At 38.1% G+C, this 26,827-nt stretch overlaps 1 protein-coding gene across 1 annotated transcript in view; it reads left to right on the top strand.

The window, feature by feature from the left end:
* The window catches only part of MAK (male germ cell associated kinase), a 97,761-nt gene that overhangs the window by 18,863 nt on the left and 52,071 nt on the right, over positions 1–26,827 (top strand). Inside the window, exons 2-8 of the mRNA XM_007951715.1 lie at positions 292–346; positions 2,689–2,810; positions 4,924–5,003; positions 7,001–7,133; positions 16,584–16,755; positions 18,059–18,226; positions 25,609–25,920. Of these exons, the coding sequence (XP_007949906.1) occupies positions 292–346; positions 2,689–2,810; positions 4,924–5,003; positions 7,001–7,133; positions 16,584–16,755; positions 18,059–18,226; positions 25,609–25,920 (1,042 nt within the window). The remainder of the gene's footprint in view (positions 1–291; positions 347–2,688; positions 2,811–4,923; positions 5,004–7,000; positions 7,134–16,583; positions 16,756–18,058; positions 18,227–25,608; positions 25,921–26,827) is intronic.

Below are 26,827 nucleotides of genomic sequence, written 5' to 3'. Positions count from 1 at the left end.
CTTCCCAGTGTCCATCCCTCATACTCTCCTGCCCGCTGAGCTGTCACCCTGTGCATAAGCAGCCCTTCCTTCTCCCGTTATTCGCCTTTATGTTAAAGTAGAATTTCAGATACTACCTAGGCATGAGTAACCTTGAGAAATACAGAACAGAGGGGTTTCCTTTAAGGGAAGAGGAAACAGATATCACATCTTTCCGAAGCGAACTAACAATAGAGTAAGAAAGCCAATGGTATAATTTGTGTCTTTGAATCCTCAGTCCATGTACATTAAACTTTTCTTCATTTGTTTCAGAATGAAGCGAAAGTTCTACTCTTGGGATGAATGTATGAATTTGAGAGAAGTTAAGGTAAAATCCTAGAGATGAAAAGGACCAAGGTCTTAACTGGACTATCTGCCTCACAACAATCTCATTTAGAGGACAGCAGCCAAGGAGATTATTCTTTTCCCTGTGGGCGGCATTCCAAAGATAATTATATTTCTTACGTTTTTCCTTTATCTTTCTAATGTAATTTTAGCTCATTTCTTCTATCAGTGGAAAACAAAAAATAACTATGAACTTATATTTGAAAATAGACTTCTCACTTTCAAAATAACATCATACAATGAGAGAAAAGATAACTTTTAAAATTGCATTGTTGTTGCATGCTGTCAAATTGATTTTGACTCATAATAACCTTGTAGGACAGAAGATAATGTTTCCAAGGCTCTGAATCTTTATGGAAACAGCCTGCCACATGTTTCTCCAACAAAGCTGATGGTGGGTTTGAACTGCCAACCTTTCAGTAAGCAGCTGAGCACTGAGCTCTGTGCTATCAGGGCATTCTGTTTACTTGTATCTTATTTTATGTGACTTGGATAAATTTTTTGGAGGCTTTTGAGTACAATTTGCTGTGAGAAAAAGATTAGACTTACTTAGCAGACCTAAACTACTGCCATGGAGTTGATTCTGATTAATAGTGATCCTATAGGAGCTCTGGTAGGAGCTCTGGTAGCATAGTGCCTAAGGCACTTGACTGCTCACCAGAAGGCTGGCGGTTCAAACCCACCAGCCACTCCTTGGAAGGAAGGTTGGGCAATCCTACTTCCGTAGTGATACTGCCTGGGAAACCCAAGGAGGGGTCGCTATGAGTCGGGCCGACTTGATGGCAAACAACAACAACAACAACAACAACAACAACATAGGAGCTCTGGTAGTGTATGCCTAAGGCATTTGACTGCTGACCAGAAGCCTGGTGGTTCAAACCCACCAGCCACGCCTCAGAAAGAAGGTTGGGCAATCTACTTCCTTAGTGATACTGCCTCGGGAGGGGTTGCTATGAGTCAGGTCTGACTCAGGGCACGTAACAACAACAACAATAGGGCAGAGTAGAAATGCCCCATAGGGTTCCGAAGGCTGTAAATCTTTACAGAAGCAGATTGCCACATCTTTCTCCCACAGAGCAACTAGTGGGTTTGAACCATTGACCTTTTGCTTAGCAGTCTAATACTTTAACCACAGCATCACCAGAGCTCCTTTACTTAATAGATGGGAAGAAAAAAGTGATAGATTTAAATATTTAAAGCTATGATTGACTTGGTTTATTTTTGTACTTACACACATTATTTAAAACAATTGCAGGTTGAACTGGGAAAACTTTTATGATATATTTATGACGATGACAAAAACAGAAAATAACTCTTGAGGGTATTTATGTACAACCAGATACCTCAGGGGATTTGGTTATTTGGTTTGGAGGTTTAGGGTCATAGTTTCATGGGACATCCCAGTTAATTGGCCTAATAACATGGTTAGTGTTTCTGTCCTACTTCCTAGTTCATTGCATAGTGTCTGGGTCTTCAAAGCTTGCAAGCAGTCATCCAAGGCAGAACAATTAGTCTCTATTTGCCTGGAGCAATGGAAGAAGAAGGAGAATCAGGAATAGGAAGAGAATGTGGAATGCCTGGCTAATTGTCTCCATGCACAACTGCCTCCTTTACCTTGAGACCAGGAGAACTGGATGGTGCCTGGCTACCATGACTGAACATTTTGATCAGAGGTTCCATGGAAAAATTCTGATCAAAAAGGGGGAAATAGAGAACAGAATTTCAAATTCTCATGGACTCTAGACTTTGTACAGCCATGTAGGGCGGATGAACCCCTAAAACTATTGCCCTAAGATAATCTTTAAACCTTAAACCAAAAATATCCCTTGAAGTCCTCTTAAAATCAAACAGTAGTTTAGCTTCACTAGTAAAGAGTGTCTGCCTTCAGCATTATGCTCTTAAGAGCTATCTATATGGGGTCAAATTGATAATAGCAACTCAAAAGAGTAAATAGGAACCTTGGGGGGGCAGTGAGATTCTGTTTTTATTATAGTTTGGGTGACAATGAGAATGGTTGCACAACTCAAAGAATGTAATCAATATCACTGAATTGTACATGTTGAAACTTTAATTGGTGTGTGTTTTTGCTGTGTATATTCTCAACAACAACAAAAATAATGAAAAGTTAAAAAAAAATAATTACAGCTTACTTTAAATAGCTGTTCTAAGATATTTTGAAATTACGTAGACATCAAAATGCTGTAACTTATTAACAAATCCGGAAGAAATAAAACACTACTAAGGTAATTCTCATAACTAGCATTAATGAGATTTTGCTAACTTCTGTAACTTTAAGGATTTTAATCCTTATTTACTGCATTGCAGTCTCTGAAGAAACTTAATCATGCCAATGTGATTAAACTAAAAGAAGTTATCAGAGAAAATGACCATCTTTATTTTGTATTTGAATATATGAAAGAAAACCTGTATCAATTAATGAAAGACAGGTAAGCCATTATATTATGAACACTAATTTTTTTCCCTGGATCTCTTCAGTATGTCAAACTTTACAATATACAGCTTAATATTGCAAGAAATAGATTTAAATGGATTAGTTCTCATATCTTTATCGAAGAATAACAGTGACATTGAAGATCCACTTATGATATAAACCCCAAACCCACTGCTGTCAAGTCAGATCCAACTCATAGCGACCCCGCCTTAGGTTTCTGAGGCAGTATCACTATGGAAGTAGATTGCCCAACCTTCCTTCTGATGAGTGGCTGGTGGGTTTGAACTGCCAGCCTTCTGGTTAGCAGTCAAATGCCTTAGGCACTATGCCACCAGAGCTCCCACCTATGATATAGCCACTTTTTTTTAATTATAATGATGTGTAGTGCCCTAAGGCATTTGATTGCTAAGTAAAAGGTTGGCAGTTCAAACCCACCAGCCACTCCATGGAAGGAAGACTAGACAGTCTACTTCTGCAAAGATTTACTGCCTCAGAAACCCAAAGGGGGGTCTCTATGGGTCAGAATCAACTTGATGGCAGTGAGTGTTTTTTTTTTTTCCAGAAATGGTTAATGGAATAACAAATGAATATTCCAAAAAAGTCAACTTTTGAATTTTATGACTTAATTCAGGATCCCTAAGTTAAATAGAAATAAAAGTGATATTATTGTTTAGAATATTATCAGTGTCAAAGGAATACATTTTACCATTACCAATGCATTGGTTAAGGGTTACTTGAGGTTAAGTGGCATTTTTACATTCTTGTTTGGGTAGTTTAACTTTCTGAGACATTGTTTGGAGTGTGAAAATTGATCTGAAAGCTCTTTATTCATTTAAGTTTCTTTTCAGTCTCAATGCAAGACCAATATGCATAAACTTTTGCTCTGATATTACTACTGTATTTCAAGCACATAGCATACTTTTTATAAAGTATATATAGATGGCTGGCAAGAATAAAAATATTTTGTTTACTTTTATATCTTGTGAGAGTGAGTTTTAAATATATTTCAATAATATATGATCATCACTCTTTCAAATTTGAGGTAAGAGTAGTGTTTATCTTTGTCTGTTCTGTGTTTCCAACCTATTTGGAATGTTGGGACATTTTAGGACATAATATATGCATATTACATGGTTAACAATATGATGTTGAAAAATAAGCTATTTTACATATATCGATACTATTTTGAATCAACCCTAAAGTTTGTCCAACCAATTGTGCTAAAATAAAGATTCTAGAAAATATTGAAATTATCATAAACTTTATTTAAAAGCTTAAAATAATAGATGCTTTCCAAAACATGGCATGGCCTCAGGGTCAAAGAATTTGTTGTTTTTGACCATTTTAATTTGTGGCATAGCCGTGATTGATATTTTTCAGGCTTCTTCCTTTAGCCCTTAATCTAAATACCATATAGAGTTGCTCTGTCCAGTGTACTAAATCACCTGTGCCTACTGGACTCTTGAAGTGTGGCTAGTTTAAATTGAGCTGTGCTATAAATGTAAAGTAAAATATATATCAGATCTTGAAAACTTGGTACTAAAAAAAAGAACACAAGCTCATTAATAACTTTATATTTTGTACATATTGGGTTAAATAAAATATATTACTGAAATGAGTTTCACCTGTCTCTTTTTGTTTTTCATAATGTAGATGCTGCAAATGTGACTCTCATTGTGGCTCATATTTTTATTGAACAGCACAGATAGAAAGTATAGGACTGAAGTAGTTTTGCCCACCTAACTCTTACAGACTACATAATACAAATTTTCACTCTTGGCTTGCTTGATAGTTATTCAACTTTCTAATTAACTTTGCTTATTTGTGATAGTTTAGAATTTAACTGTTGAATATTTGTGCAATAATTTGATGTTGGATTTGAGTTTTTAGCAGACATGAAAACAAATATATATTTACATTTTAAATTTATGACCTTATCATTATAAATCTTAAAACCATACCGTTAGTCAGTATCATGAGGCCAACAGAGACACCAGGGTAGGAGGAATATCTACCTTCTTGTTTGTTTTCATTGGTTGGTTTGTTGAATGGTCTTAAGAAAGGCTTGAGAGAATTACATGACTAATGATTTGTTCATGTCTTCACAGAAACAAATTGTTCCCTGAATCTGTCATCAGAAATATTATGTATCAAATACTACAAGGGCTGGCTTTTATTCATAAACATGGTATGTTTTTTTAAAGACACATTTCTCTGATTGTTTAGAATATTGTCAAGATCATGCACAGGAATGGTATATAAGCTATTAATGTTATATTGGAGAACTACAAGTTTGAAAGGAGTCCTTGAGTAGCACAAATGGTTGAGCACTGGACTACTAGTCATAAAGGTTGGTGGTTTGAACCCACCCAGAGATGCTTTGGAAGTCAAGTCAGGAGATGTGCCTTCTGAAGGGTCACAACCTTGAAAACCCTATGCTCCACAGTACTACTCTGCACACACGCATTTGCCATGACTTAGAATTGACTTGACAGCAGCTAACAGCAAGAAGTTAGGAGCATGTGCCTACAAACACTGACTTTTTAATCTTAAAAATTTAGAATTTCTACAATTGGAGGAAGCTGTCTTCTTCTAAAGAAGACAATTTGAGCAGTTTGATCATTAGCCTTTAGACTCAGTCATCATAAATCCATCCTGCAACCTCATTGCCTCAATTTTATCATAGAAGTGAAAAAAAAAATTGGAGCCTTTTGGGAAAAGAATGGAATCCTTTGAATTATAAGCAATTATTAACATTTTTAACAGTTTAAAGGACCGATGGTGTGGTATTATATAATTTTCCTTAACATTTTATATTTAGTTGTTTCTATATTTTTGTGTGAAATTAAAGCAAGTGTTTGTTGTTAATTTCAATGTTTCTTATTTATAAAATTTTAATTTAAGCAGTTTTCTGCATATGTATCAAACCAGAATAATTATTAGTAAAAAAATTTATATTTTTAACAAATATTTTAGAGTCACTAGATTTTAAATATTAAATAAAAAAATTTTATGTGACACTATTGCTGCATTCTGAATTAGGAATTCCTATAGTGGTCTTTTCTCATGTTTCATTCTATATTTACTTTTCTTCTCTCCTTTAGCTGCTAGAGGAAATAATTTACCTTCTAACAATGCTTTATACAATTCCATATAGGAATTATAAGAATGTTTCTTAATCCCTGATTTTTCATTTGTCCCATATAAATGATTGAGGCTTTTTAAATTCTGAAACTAATGATAATACACTACAATCCATTGGGAAAGGCCAGTATTTTATTAATTAAAAGGAAATAAAGGATATATATTATTTTAATTGTGCATAGTTGATATAATCTGAAAACAGTTTTTAAGTTTCAGTCAATATGGTAATTCTTGATATCAGCCTGGCTGGTTTATGCTCTTAGAGGCAGATGTGATGTGGACAATCAAAAGCCTCATGAATTCTTTTTTTTTTGGGAAATAGCATTGCATTTTATTAATGTTTTTAGATTATAATTAAATAGACTCAGATCCTTTGGATATATTATCAGTTATCAGCAACTTGTAAAACATAAGGAGAAGGAAGATGTCAATTTGGGATTTAAAAAGTATATCTCAAAGCAAATAAGAATAATCGAAAGTTGACTATGTAGTTGACTCCATGTGATTTTGGGAACTAGACTTTTTACAAAAGCCAAATTATGCTTGCTGTAGATGATAGCATCTCAGATGTGATAGTCTGGAGAAAAAAACACAACAGATAATTTAATTATAGTATCTGCCAAAAGACGAGATCAGTATTTTAATTAAAATAGGACCAAATTTTTCAGTACACTTACATTATTAAACGCAGGGAAACTTCAACTATGCAAATATGTGCTAGGTTTAATTCTCTAGGATTTTATGGATTAATTGAGAGAGATAGTCATCCAGTGCCTGAGTTTACTGGATTCACAAGCATATGTTTAATAAGTCATTATTTTAATTCAATCCATGCACACTGTGTGAACTTTCTTGCCAAATTGTTTTGAAAGCAGGATCCCTACATCCCATCACTTGTTATATGGTAGACAATAAATATGGTTTATTTTCTGTTTATAAATTAAGATTTCTAATTATAATTTATTTTATTTATAAATCAAATAAAGCTATATTTAAACATGACAATTTATTCCTCTCTGTATTCTTCTTTGTATTACCAAGGTTTTTTTCATAGGGACATGAAACCAGAAAATTTGCTTTGTATGGGTCCAGAACTTGTGAAAATTGCTGATTTTGGGCTTGCACGAGAATTAAGGTCACAGCCACCGTATACTGATTATGTATCTACCAGATGGTAAGTAGCTTTATACAACTCCCCTAAGGCAGAATGCCTGTGTTAGTTTTTTTTTTTTTTTACAATGTATTGTTAGTTGTCTTTCTGGAGGTTCCAGATTGAGAATTGAAAACAAAAGATGTAACTCAATTTTGTATTCTTCAGGATGGGTTCATGACTACTCTGATTAATGAAATAAGAAAAGGAACAAAGATTTCATTTATTCATTCATTCATTCAACATATATTTATTGGACACCTACAAGGAGCCCTTGTGGTATAATGGATGAGGCATTTGGGTGCTAACCAGGTCAGCCGTTCAAACCCACCAGCTGCTCCATAGGAGAAAGATGGGGCAATCCACTTCTGTAAAAGTTTACAGCCTTGGAAACTCAATGGGGATCATTATAAGTCAGAATTGACCCAATGGCAATGAGTTTGGTTTTGGTTATTATGTGCTGGATACTGTTTTAGGTTTTGTGGACACAGCAGTGAACAAAACAGAAAAGAAGATACATGATAGATGTTGTTGTTGTTGTTATATGCCGTCGAGTCGGCCCTGACTCATAGCGACCCCTCCTTGGGTTTCCGAGGCAGTATCACTACGGAAGTAGGATTGCCCAACCTTCCTTCCGAGGAGTGGCTGGTGGGTTTGAACCGCCAGCCTTTCTGGTTAGCAGTCAAGTGCCGTAGGCACTATGCTGCCAGAGCTCCCACATGATAGTACACAAATAAATAAGTATAAATAAAACCAAACCAAGCTCACTGCCGTGGAGTCAGATCCAACTCATAGTGACCCCACCATGAGTTTCTGAGGTGGTATCACTACAGAAATAGATTACCCAACCTTCCTTCCAAGGAGTGGCGGGGGGGTTTGAACTGCCAACCTTCTGGTTACCAGTCAAATGCCATAGGCACTATGCCACCAGAGCTCCCAAATAGATAAACAGGAAAAAAAAAAAATTATATGTCACCAACAGAAATACATACACATGTTCTCCAAAAGACATGTAATAATCCCAAACTGCAAATTACTCAAATGTCCATCAACAGTAGAGTGGTATATTCATTCACTCAGCAATGAGAATGGTAGGTCTACAGCTCTTACCCAAATGTCCATCAACACTAGAGCGGTATATTCATTCACTCAGTGATGAGAATGGAAGGTCTACAGCTACATGCAGTAGTGTAGACAGATCTCCCAGATACATGTTGAAAGCAAGAAGCTAGACATAAAAAAAGTGGGCACTATATGATTCAAATTTTATAAAGGGCAAATATAGGGAAAACTAGTCTGTGCTACTCAGTCAGGATGGTGGTTACCCTTGCTGGGAGGGTAGAGATTAGAGAATGCATGAGGGGACTTCTTCGTGCTGATAACGTGCAATGTCTTGATCTGGGTGCTAGGTCCATGGGTGTGTTCTGTTGTGAAATTCACCAAACTGTACTCTTGTAGTATGTGCATTTTTCTGTATGTGTATGATATCTCAATAAAAACAAGTTAAAAAATATATCTGTCAGATAGTGGTATATTCTTTTTATTTTTTTGCTTTATAAGATTATTATATATTTTTTTAATTGTGATATGGGTGAAAGTTTCAGAGCAAAGTGATTTTCACTCAACAGTTCATACACATTTTGTTTTGTGACATTCCTCACAATCCCTACCATGTAACAGCGCTTTTCTCACTTCCTCCTTGTGTTTACCATTTCCCTTCGTCCTTCTTTCCTGTCTCTTCTTGACTTCTTAGCTTTGTACCTGGGCAAATGCTGTACTTGATCTTGTATGGTTGATTGTTCTAATGAGTGTGTTACCTCCCTGGTATTATTGTTCACCTTATAGGCCTATCATTTGACTGAAAGTTGAGTCATGGTGATTGAGTTCGGTTCGTGGCTTGAAGGGTATATAAGGGCTGTAGTCTTGGGGGTTCCACTAGTCTTCATCAGGCCAGTAAGTCTGGTCTTTTTATGCTTTTGAGTTCCACATTTTTCTCCTATTCTATCTGGGACCTCCTATTGTGATCTCTTTCAGAATGGTCAGTAGTGGTAAGATGTTGTTGTTATGTGCCATCAAGTCGGAACCGACTCATAGCAACCCTTCCTTGGGTTCCTGAGGCAGTATCATTACGAAAGTAGATTGCCCCATCTTTCTTCCGAGGATAGTGGTATGTTATTATAGATGAAAATAAAATATGGAAAAGGGACAGGGACTTGGGCAAAGTAGGGGAATGAAAAGGAAAAATGTCATATTCAATAGAGGAGGAGGGAAGAAGAGCCCTGGAAGAGATGCCTGAGCAAAGAATGGGGGATGGGGAGAGCTTTTCAAGTAGTGGAAACACTGTAAATGCCTTAATTTGGGAGCACATCAGATATGAATTCTGCAAAGGAAGAGCAGAATGAATGAGGATGGAAGTGAGAAATGTGGTTAGAGAGTTTATGAGGTGTGGTGGTTTTGTTTGTGTGTCAACTTGGCTAGACCTGGTTGAGTGGCTGGGCAGCTGGATGTAGTATTCCCCATGATGAGACTGGCAATCAACTCCATGGTGGAATCTACTGGGAGCAGCTGAGTAGCTGCCTTTGCGTATGTGGTCTGCTTCCTGTACATAAGGAGAAACTTTGAGAATGGTCTCTAGCCTATGGCATGCTTGGACCCTGCATGTAGTCGTGTTGTTGCTCAGCAGCCTGCTATGCTCTGCCAACCTTGGGACTTATAATGGACCTAAGTTAATGGCCTGCTGTGTGGTTTGGTAACATTGGGACTGTGCCTTTTGACTTGTCAACCTTGGGGCTTCTCAGTCTCAGCAGCCAGCAGCTGTCTGAGTGAAGAAACGCCTCTAGCTCCAGTGGGCCAGGAGCAGGAGGCAGAGCTGGATCCCAAAGTTGAGGGGCTTTCACCCAGTCCCTAGAACTTGGCACTTTGAACTTGGACTTAAAGCCTCCAAATTGTAAGAATAAACTCCTGTTTGTTAAGGCCATCCCATTTGTGGTATATTTCCTGTCAGAGCGGCACTAGGTAACCAGAACATGAGGTGGCCAGGATATGCACAGCCTTGTAAGCCTTTTTATCCTGAAGGAAATGGCCAGCCATTAGCAGGTATTGAGAGGAGGTATGACATGATCTGTCTAATGTTTAAAAGTATCTTTTTTTCTGGCTGTGATGTTGTCAATAAAGTTTAAAGAAGCAAGGGCAGAAGCAAGGAGACCAGGTAGGAGGCTAGTACAGTAATTCAGGCAGGAAATGATAGTGACTCATTTATATATATATATATAAATTTATATTTATATATATATAAAATTTTGTTGTGATTTGGATGAAAGTTTACAGAGCAAATTCATCTTCCATACAGCAGTTCACATACACCTTGTCTCATGACATTGACTATCTCTCATAATGCAACAGCTCCCCTCTCTATTCCTCCCCATAGCCACCTCTTCCCTGTGTCTTTCCCTCCCATGCACTTCTGCCCCCTGAACTGTCTCTGTGCATACACAGCTCTTCTATTCTCCCATGATTTATTTCTTCAAGGGGAGTGTATCTACCTAATGTAAATGTTCAGCTCATATGCCTATCTTTTGTTTGGCTAGAAGCCACAGGAGTGGGTTCGATTCCAGACCTGAAGGGCAGTTAGGGGCCATAGTCTCAGTGCTACTAATAGGCTCAATCAGACCAGCAAACCTGGTCCCCTTTTCCTTTTTTTTCTATGATTTTGAATTTTGTTCCACATTTTTACTCCCACTCTATCCAGGATCTCCTACATAGATCCCCCCTGAGTGGTTGATGGTGGTAGCTGGCACCATCTAGTTCTTCTGGTCTCATAGTCGTAGAGGTGGAGGATCGTGTGGTGTACCAGTTCTGGACATATTTTTAAGGAAGTGTAAACATGAGTTCCTGATGAATCAGATGTGAGATGTGAAAGAAAGAAAGGAGTCAAGGGCTCCAAGGGTTTTGTCCTGACCAACTGAAGAATGGAGTCATCATTAATGGAGATGAGGAGACTGTAGGGGGAGCTATTTGGAGAAAAGAGCTGTTCTTTTTTGGATCAAGTGAGATGTCTGTAAGACACGTACATGGAGATGTCAACGTGGGCAATTGTATGGTTCTGGAGTCCAGGTGAAAAGTTTTGGCTGAGTTGGAAATGTGGGACACCTTGGCATTAGAAACCAAGAGATTGGATGAGATCACTGAGTAGAGTGAATGTCCTTTGAGAAGAGAAGAGAAGAGATCTGTCTGTATGTCCCAGTTTATCTCCAAGCCAGGCTCACTGGCATCGAGTCAATTCTGACTCATAGTGACCCCCTTTGGGTTTCCAAGGTGATAAATCTTTATGGAAATAGATTGTCCCATCTGCCTTCTATGGAACGGCTGGTGGGTTTGAACCTCCAATCTTCTGGTTAGTGGTCAAATGCCTTAGGCACTATGCCACCAGAGCTCCTTTCCATTTACCTGTTGTTGTTGTTGTTGTTCTTATGTGCCATTGAGTCGGACCCAACTCATAGCGACCCCTCCTTGGGTTGCCGAGGCAGTATCACTACGGAAGTAGATTGCCCAACACTCTGGTGGAATAGTGCCTAAGGCATTTGACTGCTAACCAGAAGGCTGGCGGTTCAAACCCACCAATCACTCCTTGGAAAGACGACTGGGCAATCTACTTCCTTAGATATACTGTCTTGGAAACCCAAGGAGGGGTTACGATGAGTTGGATCCAACTCAGTGGTTCCATTTACCTAGGATAGTATAAATTGATGCCTGTTGGCCTAGCATCCTATCTAGCTTAGCACTTATCCTGGGCTTTTCATTTTTGATTGAAACATTTCTATTAATAATTTAATTAAAATAAGTCAATATGCCTTTGAAGGACCTCCCTGGTGTGCCTCCCGCTTCCTCTATGGTCTTACCTGTAGTGTTAAGAGACATGAGAACAGGGAAAATGAAGCTTGGAAACAAGACCCTGAAATTTATCTGTACAAAAGCAAGGAAGGAAATGAACATATTATAAGAATTCAAGTGGTGTACCATATTTTTGTAAAAAAAAGTATAATTCGATTTTGGGAAATTTTGTCTTACAGGAAGAATTTTTAAGTAATTTCTACTTGGTAAATTTAGGTTCTATACTGGAATGGAATGAAATTAAAGAGACCTTCTGTGATTGACTTATTTCACTCAACATAATGTCCTCCAAGTTCATCCATGTTATACAGTGTTTTGCAGACTCTACATTATTCTTTAGTGCTGCATAGCATTCCATTGTGTGTATGCACCATAGTTTGGTCATCCACTCTTCTGTGGATGGGCACATGGGTTGTTTCCATCTTTTTGCTATTGTAAATAGTGCTGAGGTGAACATGGATGTGCATATATCTGTTCCTGTCCTGGCTCTGACCTCATAGGATATATACCTAGTAATGGAATTGCTGGGCCAAATGGTATCTTCAATTCCAGCTTTCTAAGGAATCACCATATTGCTTTCCATAGTGGATGTATCACTTCACAGTCCCACCAGCAGTGCATGAGAGTCCCAATCTCTCCACATCCTCACTAGCATTTGTTATTTTCTGTCTTGTTGAACCTTGCCATCAGTGCTGGGGTGAGATAGTATCTCATTGTTGTTTGGATTTGCATCTCTCTGATGGCCAGTGATCGTGAGCATCTCTTTATGTATTAGCTGGCCACCTGAATATCCTCCTTGGTGAAGTGTCTATTCATGTCTTCTGCCCATTTTCCGGTTGGATTGTTTTTCCTTTGCTGTTGAGGTGTTGGAGTTTTCTATAAATCTTGGAGATAAGTCCCTTGCCACATATGTAATTATTGGCTAATATGATTTTGTTGCTGTCATTTTTGTTATGTGCTTTTTCATGGTGCTCATTTTGTTTATGAATCGTGTTATCACTTCCTTTGCTGCTATTATTTTAGTATTTGCTAAATATTTGTGTTGGTCCTCTTTTTTTATTTTGATGTGAAGGTTTATCATTTTTCTTGAGGTTACCCTGTGATTTATAGTTTTCTTCCCAAGTTTAGAACAGTTCCTTCTATCTTGCAATTGTCTTTACTTCCTCACCATTTGGAAATTCTGTAACTACACAGTTTTTTCCATCTTTTTGGTTTTAGTTGTCCTCATTTGTCAATTGATGCCTCTGGTTCCCTGTTTACAATCTTGTAGGCTTATTTACTTTGGATACTTCCATAGCTGGGTTTGTGTCTGTGTTATGTCATCCTGTGTGTTAATGGTCAGTTGTTGTTTGCTACTGTTGGTTCTCTGTCCAAAGGACACCCTTTTAGCATCTGTCATATGGTTGGTCTGGTTTTAACAAATTCCCTTAATTTCTGCTTATCCTAATTTCACCATCATATTTTGAGGGACTATTTTGCTGGGAAACTCAAGCACACCCAAAGCAGCAGGGTGGGAGAGCGGGAGAAAGGGGATTAAAAATTCAAAAACAGTTGCAGCAGTATATTGACAGAGAATTTTCAGAGGTACAAGCTGGATTCAGAAGAGGACGTGGAACAAGGGGTATCATAGCTGTTGTCAGATGGATCTTGGCTCAAGGCAAAGAATACCAGAAAGATGTTTACTTGTGTTTTATTGACTATGCAAAGGCATTTGATTGTGTGGATCATGACAAATTATGGATAACATTGAGAAGAATGGGAATTTCTGAACACTTGATTGTACTCATGAGGAATCTGTACCTTGACCAGGAGGCTGCCATTCGAATGGAACAAGGGGACACTACATGGTTTAAAATCAGGAAGGGAATGTGTCAGGGTTGTGTCCTTTCCCCATACTTATTCAATCCATATGTTGAACAAATAATCCGAGAAGCTGGACTATATGAAGAAAAACGTGGCATCAGGATTGGAGGAAGAATCATTAACAACCTGAGATACGCAGACGATACAACTTTGCTTGCTGAAAGTGAGGATGACTTGAGGCACCTACTGATGAAGGTTGAAGAATACAGTCTGCAGTATGGATTACATCTCAATATAAAGAAAACAAAAATCCTCACAACTGGACCAATGAGCAGCATCACAATAAATGGAGAGAAGATTGAGGTTGTCAAAGAATTCACGTTGCTTTGTTCTACAATCGATGCCAATGGAAGCAGCAGTCAGGACATTAGACAACGTGTAGCATTGGGAAAGTCAACTGCAAAGGAACTGTTTCAAGTGCAGAGGAGCAAGGATGTCTCCTTGGAGACTAAGGTGCACCTGACATAAGCCATGATATTTCCAATCACCTCGTATGCATGTGAGAGCTGGACAGTGTATAAGGAAGACTGAAGAAGAGTTGATGCTTTTGAGTTGTGGTGCTGGCGAAGAGTACTGAAAGTACCATGGACTGTTAGAAGAACTAACAGATCTGTCCTGAAGGAAGTGCACCAGAAATGCTCCTTGGAAATGAATATGGCCAGACTTTGTCTCACCTATTTTGGTCATGTTGTCAGAAGGGACCATTCCCTGGAGAAGGATGTCATGCTTGGGTGGGTGGAGGGTCAACAAAGGAGGAGGAGAGGTCTTCAACGAGATGGATTGACACAGTGGCTGCAATGATGGGCTCACATATAGCACGGATTGTGGATCTGGTGTGGGATCAGGCACTGTTTCTTTCTGCTGTGCATGGGGTCGCTATGAGTGAGAAACAACTCGACGGCACCTAACAACAATAACAACATTTTCTGGGTATATAATTATTGGTTGGAAATTTTTATCTTTCAGGGTTTTATATGTACCATCCCATTGTCTTCTCACCTGCATGGCTTCTGCCGAGAAATCTAAGCTTAGTCTTATTGGTGGCCCCTTGTAGGTAACTTTTGGTTTTTCCTGTGCTGCTTTCATGATTCTTTGTCATTGGTTTTGGTGAGTTTGATAATGACATGTCTTGGTGATTTTCTTTTGGGGTCTATCCTGTTTGGGGTTCGTTGGACTTCCTGAATGGATATATTCTCATCTTTCATCATACCAGGAAAATCCTCTTCCAACAAATCTTTGACAATTTTCTCTATGGTTTTATTTGTCTCTTACTGTTCGATGATATCACACATGAACCTTAGGCTTTCTTTGTTTTGTTTGTATCTTTTTTCTGATTGATCCTTTTCAAAGAAGTATTCAGGTATTTGCCTTCAGTCTCCCTAATTCTGTCTTTCATTGATTCAGTTCTGCTCCTTTGCCTCTTCAATGTTTTATCTATTTCTGAAAATTTAGTATTAATCATCTGCATTTTTGTGTGTATATTTTGTATCATTTCTAATTTTTCATTTATTTTATCATTTTGTTCTTGTATTGTCTTTTGAAATTGTTGTAGGGTTTTCTCTGTGTTTTCCTCAATCTGCCTCTCAATTCATTGAAGATACCTAAATATAATTCCTTTAAATTCCTTATCAGGGAGTTCTAATGCTGCATCTTCCTCAGGGATGTGTTTTGGTTCTGTATCCTGGTCTCTTGTTTCTCCTGCTTTATCTCGCTTCTTTGTGTGGACTGTGATGCTCTGTTGTCTCTGAAGCATTGTGACGTTTTTGTGTTTATGTTTAATTGGTGATTATATGTTTGAGTTACTTGCCCACGATTTTCATTTTGTTTTGTTTGTATGTTATCTGTGTAAGCAGGGTACTGTGCTGTATTCCTCTATTCATTAGTTGACAACATTTATACACTCATCACCTGTCTCCTCTCCTGTTGTCAGCCTCTCGTATGTCCCTGCCATCCTTGGCAAATAGCCTATTCTTATTGTTGTTGTTGTTGTTGTTATGTGCTGTTGAGTTGGCCCCGACTCATACCAACCCCTCCTTGGGTTTCTGAGGCAGTATCATTACAGAAGTAGATTGCCCAACCTTCCTTCCGAGGAGTGGGTGGTGGGTTTGAACCGCCAGCCTTCTGGTTAGTGATAAAGTGCCTTAGGCACTATGGTACCAGAGGCCCCTGGAATCCGGATGAGAATGCTGTCACTTTAAAATCCAAAATGGCTGTCACTTGTAAAGATTCAAAATGGCTACACCCTCAGTCACTTTAAATATCCAAAATGGTTGTGCTCTGAGGACTGTGGAAAGTCCACAGCCCAAGTTGTCTCCCTCCTTGCTGTTTCCTTTCTAGTCAAAGGCCACCAGTGCAGTTGTCCCTGCAGCCCTTGGTGACCAGGGCTAATCTTTAGGTCAATTCTCAGGTCCCAGCACCACTTGGAATTATTCAGGCTGTTGGTCCCATCAGAGTGGCTGATAGTCCTCAGCTCTGACTGTTTCCATACTCACTGTTTTCGTTCAGGTTTTTCCACTAGTTGGTGCCTAATCTACTTCTGTATAGTTCATTTCATAGCTCCAGGATTCTCTTCTGTATCTCTGTCAATTGGTTTCTCTTTTCTTTGTTGATGAGGGTCTGTATTGTTTGTCTGCCTATTCCTCCATCTTACCGGAAGTCGCCAACCCACTTTTGAAGCCACAATAAAAATAGCCCATTTTGTTTTGTTTTCTATTGTCATAGGTATCGTGCTCCTGAAGTTTTACTGAGATCTTCAGTTTATAGCTCTCCCATTGATGTGTGGGCTGTTGGGAGTATAATGGCTGAACTATATACATTACGACCACTTTTCCCAGGGACAAGTGAAGTTGATGAAATCTTTAAAATTTGCCAAGTTTTAGGGACTCCCAAAAAGGTAAGTACCCTCACCCTTAATTTTTTTTTTAATTTATTGTGATTTGGGTGAAAGTTTACAGACCAAATTCATCTTCCATATAGCAGTTCACATATACTTTGTCTCATGACATTGACTGTAGTCTCCCCCAATGCAGCAGCTCTCCTCCCACTTCCTCCCCATTGCCACCTCTTTCCTATGTCCTTCCCTCCCATGCACTCCTGCCCCCTGAACTGTCTCCCTGTGCATACATAGCCCTTCAAATCTCCCATGATCCATCTCGCCAAGGAGTGTACCTAATGTAAATGTTCAGCTCATGTACTTGCCTTTTGTGTGGCCAGAAGCCTCAGGAGTGGGCTCAATTCCAGACCTGAAGGGCAGCTAGGGACCATAGTCTCAGGGGTTCCATCAGGGTCTGTCAGACCAGCAAACATCGTCCCTTTTTTTTTTCTCTGTGATTTTGAGTTTTGTTCCACATTATTCTCCCATTCTATCCAGGATCTCCTACATAGATTCCCCCCTCTCAGTGGTTGACCGTAGTAGCCAGGCACCATCTAGTTCTTCTAGTCTCATAGTCGTATAGGCTGAGGATTGCATGGTGTACCAGTCCCTTGGACTAATTGTTTTCACAAATCTTTGGTTTTCTTCATTCTTCTTTGCTTTGTTTTAAATATCTTTTGAGTATTTGTAAGTTGCTAATTTAATTTTAATTATGTAACTTTGCCTTGATGTTTGGTATTTTCATTTTCAAAAAGACTTATGCTTTAATGGGTAATTTTTTTATAATCCTTATTTTTTAACAGAGTCAGGTAAGGATCATAAGAACTAGAATTGCACCAGACTGAAGAAAAGGGGTTTTTGTCTTTCTTTAACAACTTAAAGAAAAAGTCTATACATTTAGAGTATAACTTTGAGTAGATTGGTGATCTGTGCTACACATAGACAGTCTTGTTTAGGCCCCTTCCTATTTGCTCAGGGCTTGGCCATTGGCATCTCATTAATCCCAGGTGTCCTGGACCTTATTTTCTTTCAACTGTTTCTTGTTTCTTTTATATACCTCTGCTGTTGTTATTTGATTCTTTGAACCTTGAATACTTTTCAGTTTACTATTACATTTCAGCGAGACCTTATTTTCTGAAGTGTTTTCTCATTTTTTCTCTGTGAATAATATATTGTTTGCTAATTTAGCCTCACATCTATTTTTATAAGAATCACCATTTAAATTTTTGCACTTGAGTAATTTTTACATTATTGGTATGCTTTAAAAAAACAATTGCTTTTTTATTTTGCCCCTTCCACCCCGACTTATATATTTCTTATGCAGAGTGACTGGCCAGAGGGGTACCAGCTTGCATCCTCTATGAGTTTCCGCTTTCCCCAGTGTGTTCCTATTAACTTAAAAACCCTCATTCCCAATGCCAGTAATGAAGCTATTCAGCTGATGACTGAAATGTTAAATTGGGACCCAAAGAAACGACCAACAGCAAGTCAGGTAAGACAGTCTCCCTGTACTACCTCTTTAAAGTAACATAATTTTAACTATTTGTATTTAAATATTTTATTCAACATGGATTCCATGTGTCTTCATAGAAGGACTGAGCATATGCAAATTGTAAAACTTTGTAAGTTCTGAGGTTTGCTCTAAAGCCCTAAAGCATCCAATGTATGTCATAAATTTTTAATTTTATACCATTTTGGGGAGAATTACAAACATTTTCACTCCAAAGGCTTTCTGTGTTACTAGTTCAATGAAGAATTCTGGTTGAGAAAGGCTTAATTGGATCAGTCATGAATGATAAAAATCCAGGCATTATAACAGGGTAGTTAGGAAGAAATTTGCCATGAGTACCAAAAAAAGCATCTCTTAAATTCTACAGCATAGTAGACCTTTCTGTGTTATCCTTAATGGTTCAGGGGTGAAATACTTGATCTTTCATCCTTCCATTTTGTTGTTAGTTGCTGTTGAGTCAGTTCCAATTCACGGTACCCCATGTATGCAGAGTGGAACTGCTCCATGGTGTTTACAGGGCTGTGATCTTTTGGAAGCAATTTGCCAAGCCTGTCTTCTGGGGTGCTTCTGTGTGGGTTTGAACAGCCGACCTTTCAGCTAGTACTCAAGTGCTTAAATGTTAGCACTATGCAGAGACTCCTTCATTCCTCCAAAGGCTTAGTCTCAGGCTCCCACAAGAGGGCAGCATTGTCACCCATTGCAACTCTACATGTACAGATGTATTTAAAGTCTCTTGGTCTTTGAAAAGGAGCTCTGATGGCATAGTGCTTAAGACACTTGACTGTTAACCAGAAGGATGGCATTTCAAACCCACCAGTCACTCCTTGGAAGGAAGGTTGGGCAATCTACTTCCATAGTGATACTGCCTTGGAAACCCAAGGAGGGGTAGCTATAAGTCAGATCCAACTCAATGGCAGTAAGGTTTGAGGGGGGTCTTTGAAATGTCATGAGACTACACAAAACCCTTAAATTAAAACATAATATCAGACTATTGTACTCTTACTATTATTTAAGTATAAATTTGATATGAAAATTTAAAACAATAAATTCTGTTTTTACTTGAGAAAGTTTTTCTAAAAGTCATCTGGAAGAACAAATGGGAAAAAATAGTCAACATGTGTTTGAAAATTCCTCAGTTATAATTCAGGGCATATATGAAAAGCCAACAGCCAACATTATACTTGATGGAGAAATACTGAGAGATTTCCCCTTGAAATCAGGAACAAAACAAGGGTGCCTGCTCTCACCACTTCTATTCAATACTGTGTTACAAGTCCTAGCCTAGTCAAAGTGGTAAGAAAGAATAAGAAACAAAAGGTATAGATTAGAAAAGAAGAAATAAAATTATCTCTTTTCACAGATGATAAGATCCTATATATAGAAAACCTCAAAGAGTCCACAAGAAAACCTGTAGAGCTAATGGAAGAATTTAGCAAAGTTGCAGGATACAAAGTCAACAAACCAAATTCAGTTGGGTTTCTATGCATAATTTCTACACATCAGCAATTAGAAGTCTGAAAGGGAAATTAGGAAACAGTTCTATTTCTGCTTCAGACAATAAAAACAGGATACTCTTTTTAAAAAAATAGTTTAGCTTAACTAGTTAAAAAAAAAAAGCCTGCCTTGAGTGTTAATGCTCTTTTAAGAACTACCTATACGAGATCAAATTGACAACAGCAAATTGAATGTTTAGGTAGGAACCAAGGCTTCATCCATGCTTGAAATGGTTCAGCCATGGTCCCTGGAGCACACATACTACACTGCAGTCAAATCTGTTGACGTGAGATTTTGACTTGAGTAGGAAATAGGCAGTGATGCCCCACTAAAGATGACAGCCAGCACACATTGAAAACAGCATGGTCAGCTGCCATCTTTGAGCAGGGCACTATTGCCAATTTCCTACTCATGTCAAAATCCTATGTGCAAGAGATTTGATTGCTATGCAACTTGTATGTTCCATAGGCCATGACTGAACCTTTTCAAACTGGTTTGAAGCCATAATAAGAACCTTAGGGAGCTGTGAATTTATGTTAATAAGGAAAGAACAACTCAGAAAAGAAGGAGGAGAATGGTTGCACAACTAAAAGAATAATTGATGTCACTAAATTGTACGTGTAGAAACTGTTAAATTGGTATGTTTTGTGTATATAGTCTCAACGAAAAGAAAAAAAGAAAAAAAAGACATATTTGAGCAAGAATAAGTAATTGGAAGGCAGTAGTAGCGGTGGGCAGCTTGCCCTATCAGATACTAAAATAATCTATGAAGTGATAATAATTACAATAGTGAAGGTACTGGGACTGGCAAATAGGCATAAGGCATACATAACATTAAAAATCAGGAGGGAGGGGAAGAACTGTTAGAGAGTGATGCTGGGACAATGATTTAACTCTTAGAGGAAAAGTATATTTAGATTTTTTTTTAAATTGTGATTTGGGTGAAAGTCTACAGAGCACATTCACTTTTCATACAGCAGCTCACATACACTTTGTCTCATGATGTTGACTGCAAATTTCCACAATGCAAATTTCCACAACTGCTCTCCTCCCACTTCCTCCCCATAGTCACCTCTTCCCTGTACTCTTCCCTCCCATGTACTCCTGCCCCCCAAGCTGTCTCCCTGTACATACACAGACCTTCTATTCTCCCGTGATTGATCTCTCCAAAGAGTGTATCTACCTGATGTAAATGTTTAGCTCTTGTGCCTATCTTTTGTTTGGCTGGAAGCCACGGGAGTGGGTTCAATTCCAGATCTGAAGGGCAGCTAAGGGCCATAGTCTCAGTGGTTCCACCAGGCTCTATCAGACCAGCAAACCTGGTCCTTTTTGTTCCCCCCAGTGGTAAATTTAGATTCTCATCTCTTATCATACTTTACAAACAAATCACAGAAGTATTAAATGAAGTATAAAAAACAAAAACACTAAACTATTAAAAACTAAAGAAAGCATAAACCAAAAACCAAACCAAACTCACTGCTGTTGAGTCAAACCCGACTCTTAGCGACCTTTCCTTGGGTTTCCAAGGTGATATTACTACAGAAGTAGATTGCCCACCTTCCTTCTGAGGAGTGGCTGGTGGGTTTCAACCACCGACCTTAAGGTTAGCACCTAGTTAGCAGTCAAATGCCTTAGGCACTATGCCACCAGAGCTCCCAAAGACAGCATAAGTGGGTGTTTATTCTCAAAGTAATAAAGAGATGGGTATGAAAGCAGTAGAAGAGACAGCAAAGGGAAATCTCAAAAGAAGATTTGAACACATAAAAATTAAAATTTTTCTTTATATAAAAATCTTAACATTGAAAAACAAAAGAGTGGAAAGTATTTTCAACAAATATTCAGTGTGAACATCCTCAATGTAAGGGTCCTAGAAAAACAAGGAAAATACTGAAATATTTATCTATATTTCCTAATTTTTTAAACATATATTTACTTCTATAATAACCTTTTAATGAAAGTTTGTAAAATTTATGTTAAAAAATGTGCATGAGGCATGAAAAATATCACAGAAAAGAAATACAAATTACTAACAGCATTTAGTAATGTGTTTAGTCTCATAAAATGCAAGTAAAAAAGTGAAAACATTTTTCCCCTATCAAATTTGCAGAAATGAAATTGTTTAAAGGCTATTTTTCTCATAGTAAGTGAAACAAATTTGCAATACATAAAAATAACCTTAAAAACAAGCAGAAATTTAGATAAAGATGTTCAGTGCCAATTTAAAACTGCACTTTGAAATTATAAACTAAATGTTTTCAATGATAAAGTATGTGCATTTTTAATATGGAATATTTTGTTACTGTTAAAAATAAAATAAAAAAAAAACTAATAATGTGGGAGAATTTTTATGTTCAAATGATAAGTTTAAAAAGAAAGCTGTATTTTATGGCTCGGAAGGAAGATTGGGCAATCTGCTTCTGTAGTGATACCTTCTCGGAAACCCAAGGAGAGGTCTCTAGGAGTCAGCTCCCACTCCATGGCAGTGCGTTTTTTTTTTTTAATTTTATTTTAATATATATACATTGTATGACTAGAAAAAAAAAATACTGAAAAAAATATTTAGTTTGGATTATAAGTGATTTCTATTTTTTACCTGAGGACTTTCTATACCTTCCTTATCCTCTACAATGATCACGTATTCCCTTAATAAACAGGGAAAAATATTTTAAAATATTTTCCTTTTCAAGGATGGTAGCTGGTATCATAAAAGGAGAAGAGTTATTAGAATTGAAGCCTCAAAATTCCAAAACACTTTCATAAAGATTTCAGTTCCAAAATATGCATTATTAATTTAAGAGTGTTGATACACTAGTTAATTATTGTTATTTGCTGACAAGTCAGTTCTGACTCTTGGTGACTCCATGTGTATTAGAGTAAAACTGTGCTCCATCGGGTTTTCAAGGGCTGATACTTAGGAAGTAGATCATCAGACCTTCTACCAATGTGCCTCACTTCCGAGGAGTGGCTGGTGGGTTTGAGCTGCCAGCCTTCTGGTTAGCAGTCAAGTGCCTTAGGCACTGTGCCACCAGAGCTCCTAATGTATGTATATATTCTTTAAATAATATACATATAAAATACAGCTTTCTTTTTAAACTTAGCATTTGAACACAAAAATTCTCCCATGTTACTAGTTTATTTTTTAAAATAAACTCCAGCCTTTTGGTGGCCAGCTGAGTGTCTTAACCATTGCACCATCCAGGGACTCCCATTAAATAATTAATATGACATAATTCAGAATTTGTTAAGGAGCTTTGGTGGTGCGGTGCCTAAGACATTTGACTGCTAACCAGAAGGATGGTGGTTCAAACCCACCAGCCGTTCCATGGAAGGGGGATGGGGCAATCTACTTCCATAAAGATTTACCACCCTGGAAGCCCAAAGGAGGTCGCTATGAGTTGGAATCAACTCGATGGCAGTAAGTTAGGTTTTTTTTGAATTCAGAATATGAGTTCCACCTATGTGCCAGGTACCAATGTTTTTAAAGTATCTGCATTTGTTATGTTCCACTTGGGAAGTCATTAGTGGTTCAGTGGTACTATTCTTCCCTTCCATATGAGAGACCTAGATTCGATTCCCAGCCAGCGCACCTCATGCACAGCCACCGCCATCTATCAGTAGAGGCTTGCATGCTGTTATGATGCTGAACAGGTTTCAGTGGCCACTCCAGACTTAAGACACACTAGGAAGAAAAACCTGGTGATCTAGTTCTAAAAATCAGCCAATAAAAACCTCGTAGATCATAACAATCCATTATGCCACCAATCACAGGGATGATGTAGGACCAGGCAGCATTTCATTCCAATAGGGTCCCAATGAGTGGAGGCAAACTCAGTGACAGCTAACAGCAACAGCATATACACATCAATTATAGCAGGGAACAAGTTAGAATAAAACTTTTCACTTCTCCAAAATAGATCTTACTGACCTCTCACCCAGCCCTTAGTGTCTGTCTTGTCCCCTTTCTCTCAAAGCATTGCTCTGTAATGGAAGTGGGAAACCCAGCTAGGGGAGAGAAAAGTTAGAGGATACAAGGACCATGTATAGTACTGAGCTAGCTCTGGTAGCGTAGTACCAAAGGCACTTGACTGCTAACCAGAAGGCTGGTGGTTCAAATCCACCAGCCACTCCTCGGAAGGAAGGTTGGGCAATCTACTTCCATAGTGATACTGCCTTGGAAACCCAAGGAGGGGTCACTATGAGTTGGGTCCGACTCGACGGCACATAACAACAACAGCAACAACAACAACAACAACAACAACAACAGTACAGAGCTGTCTTCTGTCCCTTTAAACATGCCCCTTAGATATCTGAGCAGAAGTTGACTATTAGTCAAAGCCATACTCACCCAGGTGAAGAACTCACACTGCTCAGGGCAGGAGGTGCTAGAGAATGAGACTTGGCTATTTAAGGAGCCCTCCCCCTCAAAAAAGAGCCAAGAGGCAGCAGAGCTAGGAACTACTTTCTTCATCTAGGCCGATAAAAGGAGTTTTTCCACAATTGTATAGCAGGCTTCAGACACTGTTTCGACTATGTTTTCACATCCTTGCATTACTCATAATTTTGAGCAGAAAGTTCTCTGTTCTGGGGGCTGCCATCCCCTCTGTCATGACAACTATAAAAATGTCAGCAGCTGTGGCCAAACATCCCCACTGGTGTCAATAGACTGTGTTATCCACACAGTCATTGGTGGCCTTTCCCCCCAAGTAATAGGAGCAGTTGAGCTTACTTTATACTCAAACATGGATAATATTTATTGGTATTTTTCTATTTTGTTCCCATAAATTTCTTCTTTTTGCTGATATATTGATAAAATCTGTAACATATATGTTTGACTCTTCTTTCTTAGAATTCTATAGTTGCTGGTAGGTATGTTATATTCAGGCTAAGAGAAGGCCTGAATTTTATGTAAAGCCGTACTCAGTCATTTAATACTGGCATACCTCATTTTATTGTGCTTTGCTTTATTGCACTTAACAAGTAATGCATTTTTCATAAACTGAAGCGTTATTGTAACCCTGCATCAAGCAAGCCTATTGGTGCCATTTTTCCAACAGCATGTGCTCACTTCATGTTTCTGGGTCGCATTTTGGTGATTCTCACAATATTTCAAACTTTTTCATAATGCTATCACACACTTGATAGAATAATAATAAAAAAAAACCTCACTGTCATCCAGTCAGTTCTGACTCATAGTGACCCCCACTGGGTTTCTAAGGTGGTACATCTTTATAGAAGTAGATTGCCCCATCTTCCTTCCATGTTGCAGGTGGTGGCTTTGAACCACCAACCTTCTGGTTAGCAGTCAAATGCCTTTGGCACTGAGCCACCAGAGCTTCTTTGGTAGAATACAGTATAACTCTTACATGCACTAGGAAACCAAAAAATTCATGTGACTCACTTTATCCAATATTCATTTTATTGTGGTAGTTCATGGTGGTGTGGAACTGAACCTGCCATATCTCCAAGGTTGCCTGTAAGCTATGTGGAAGGTTTTCTTAACTTATTTCTTAGTGGCCTTGGATGGATTTTAAATAATTATCAGTATCTAGCACTTTAGTTTGAATTAATCACATCGAATTTATCCAATGTTTAAAATTTTGTTTTCATATAAAATCTTTAAATAAATAGGACAATTACTTTTTCTGGGTATTAATATTATAAGTGAATTTTACATTCTTCTTGTTTGTACTTTTCAATTTTAAAAAATGAAGTGTTTCTCAAATCTTTCTTTTTTCTGACTTTTAAAGAATTATTACACAGAGGAAAAATTGATACTTACAAAATCTTAGCTTATCTGAGCTTGCCTAGATTAGTGGTATATGTCTAACTGGAACCATTTTTCATTTGTTGTTGTTTCCAAACTTTTATAGGCATTGAAACACCCATATTTCCAAGTTGGACAAGTATTAGGTGCCTCTTCACATCATCTGGAATCAAAACAGCCTTTAAATAACCAGCTACAACCAAAAGAATCGAAGTCATCTTTAACTGAACTAGAACCTAAGCCTCTCCAAGACATAATTGATCAGACTGCCGGACAGCCCCAGCTCCAAAATAGCCATCAACCACTGCAGTCCATTCAGCCGCCTCAGAATGTGAGTGTCCAACAGCCTCCAAAGCAACAGAGTCAACAGAAACCGCCACAAACAATGTTTCCAAGTATTTTCAAAAACATGCCAACTGTAAGTTGCCAATAGTGGCATTTTAAATGAAATAGCTTGATGAGTTCAATTAGGATTCTATTTCTAGGCATTTCTAAAACTATTGGGGAAGATTGAAAAGATTATTCTGTGTTAAAGCCCTTGCTTCCTCCATAGGAACTTGACATGAAATAACTTAAAATTCTAATACAGTTTATAAAAAGAAAACCTGTTAGAATAAAAGTAGTAAGCTTAAAATTTGTGTTCTACAAAATTTCTTTAATTGTTACTTAAATGCAAAGGAATTCAAAGAGAGAATGGAAGAGTTTGGTACTCAAGAATGAAAGAAAACCATTGTGTCAAGTTGATTAGGACTCATAGCGACCCTATGTGGCAGAGTAGAACTGCCCCCTTAGGTTTCCAGGACTAGGTTTACAGAAGCACATTCCTAGGTCTTTTCTCCAATGGAGCCTCTGATGGGTTTGAATTGCTGGCCTCTCAGTTAGCAGCTGAATGTTTAACCATTACTCCACTGGGGCGCTTTCTACTGAAGAATACTGATCCTAAATTGGAGAGCTATTAATAGTTATTTTATACTGTTTTAAATGCTAATGTTAGAACAGGTTTATTACATGTCAGGCTAAGTATAAAACTTCCTCCTTGCCTCCTTTGTTCAGTTCAGAGAGCTCATTACACCCCATAGTTATAGCTGTGTACTCCCAAACATACCTGCATTTTGGCATATTAAGAATGAAAGAGACCTTAAAGAATACTATATCTAACTCCCCAGCCAGTCCCCATTCCACATTAATATTTCACGTAAGTAAAATCTTCCTGAAGTTAATTCAAAAACAGTTACAGCAGCATATTGACAGAGAACTTCCAGAAATGCAAGCTAGATGCAAAAGAGAACATGGAACAAGGGATATCATTGCTGATGTCAGATGGA

Source organism: Orycteropus afer, unplaced genomic scaffold (assembly GCF_000298275.1).
Source record: "Orycteropus afer afer isolate SDZICR_OR568_19922 unplaced genomic scaffold, OryAfe1.0 scaffold00012, whole genome shotgun sequence".
Classification (NCBI taxonomy): domain Eukaryota; kingdom Metazoa; phylum Chordata; class Mammalia; order Tubulidentata; family Orycteropodidae; genus Orycteropus; species Orycteropus afer.
Note: the sequence above shows the minus strand (reverse complement) of the source record. Positions and strands in the feature narration are given on the sequence as shown.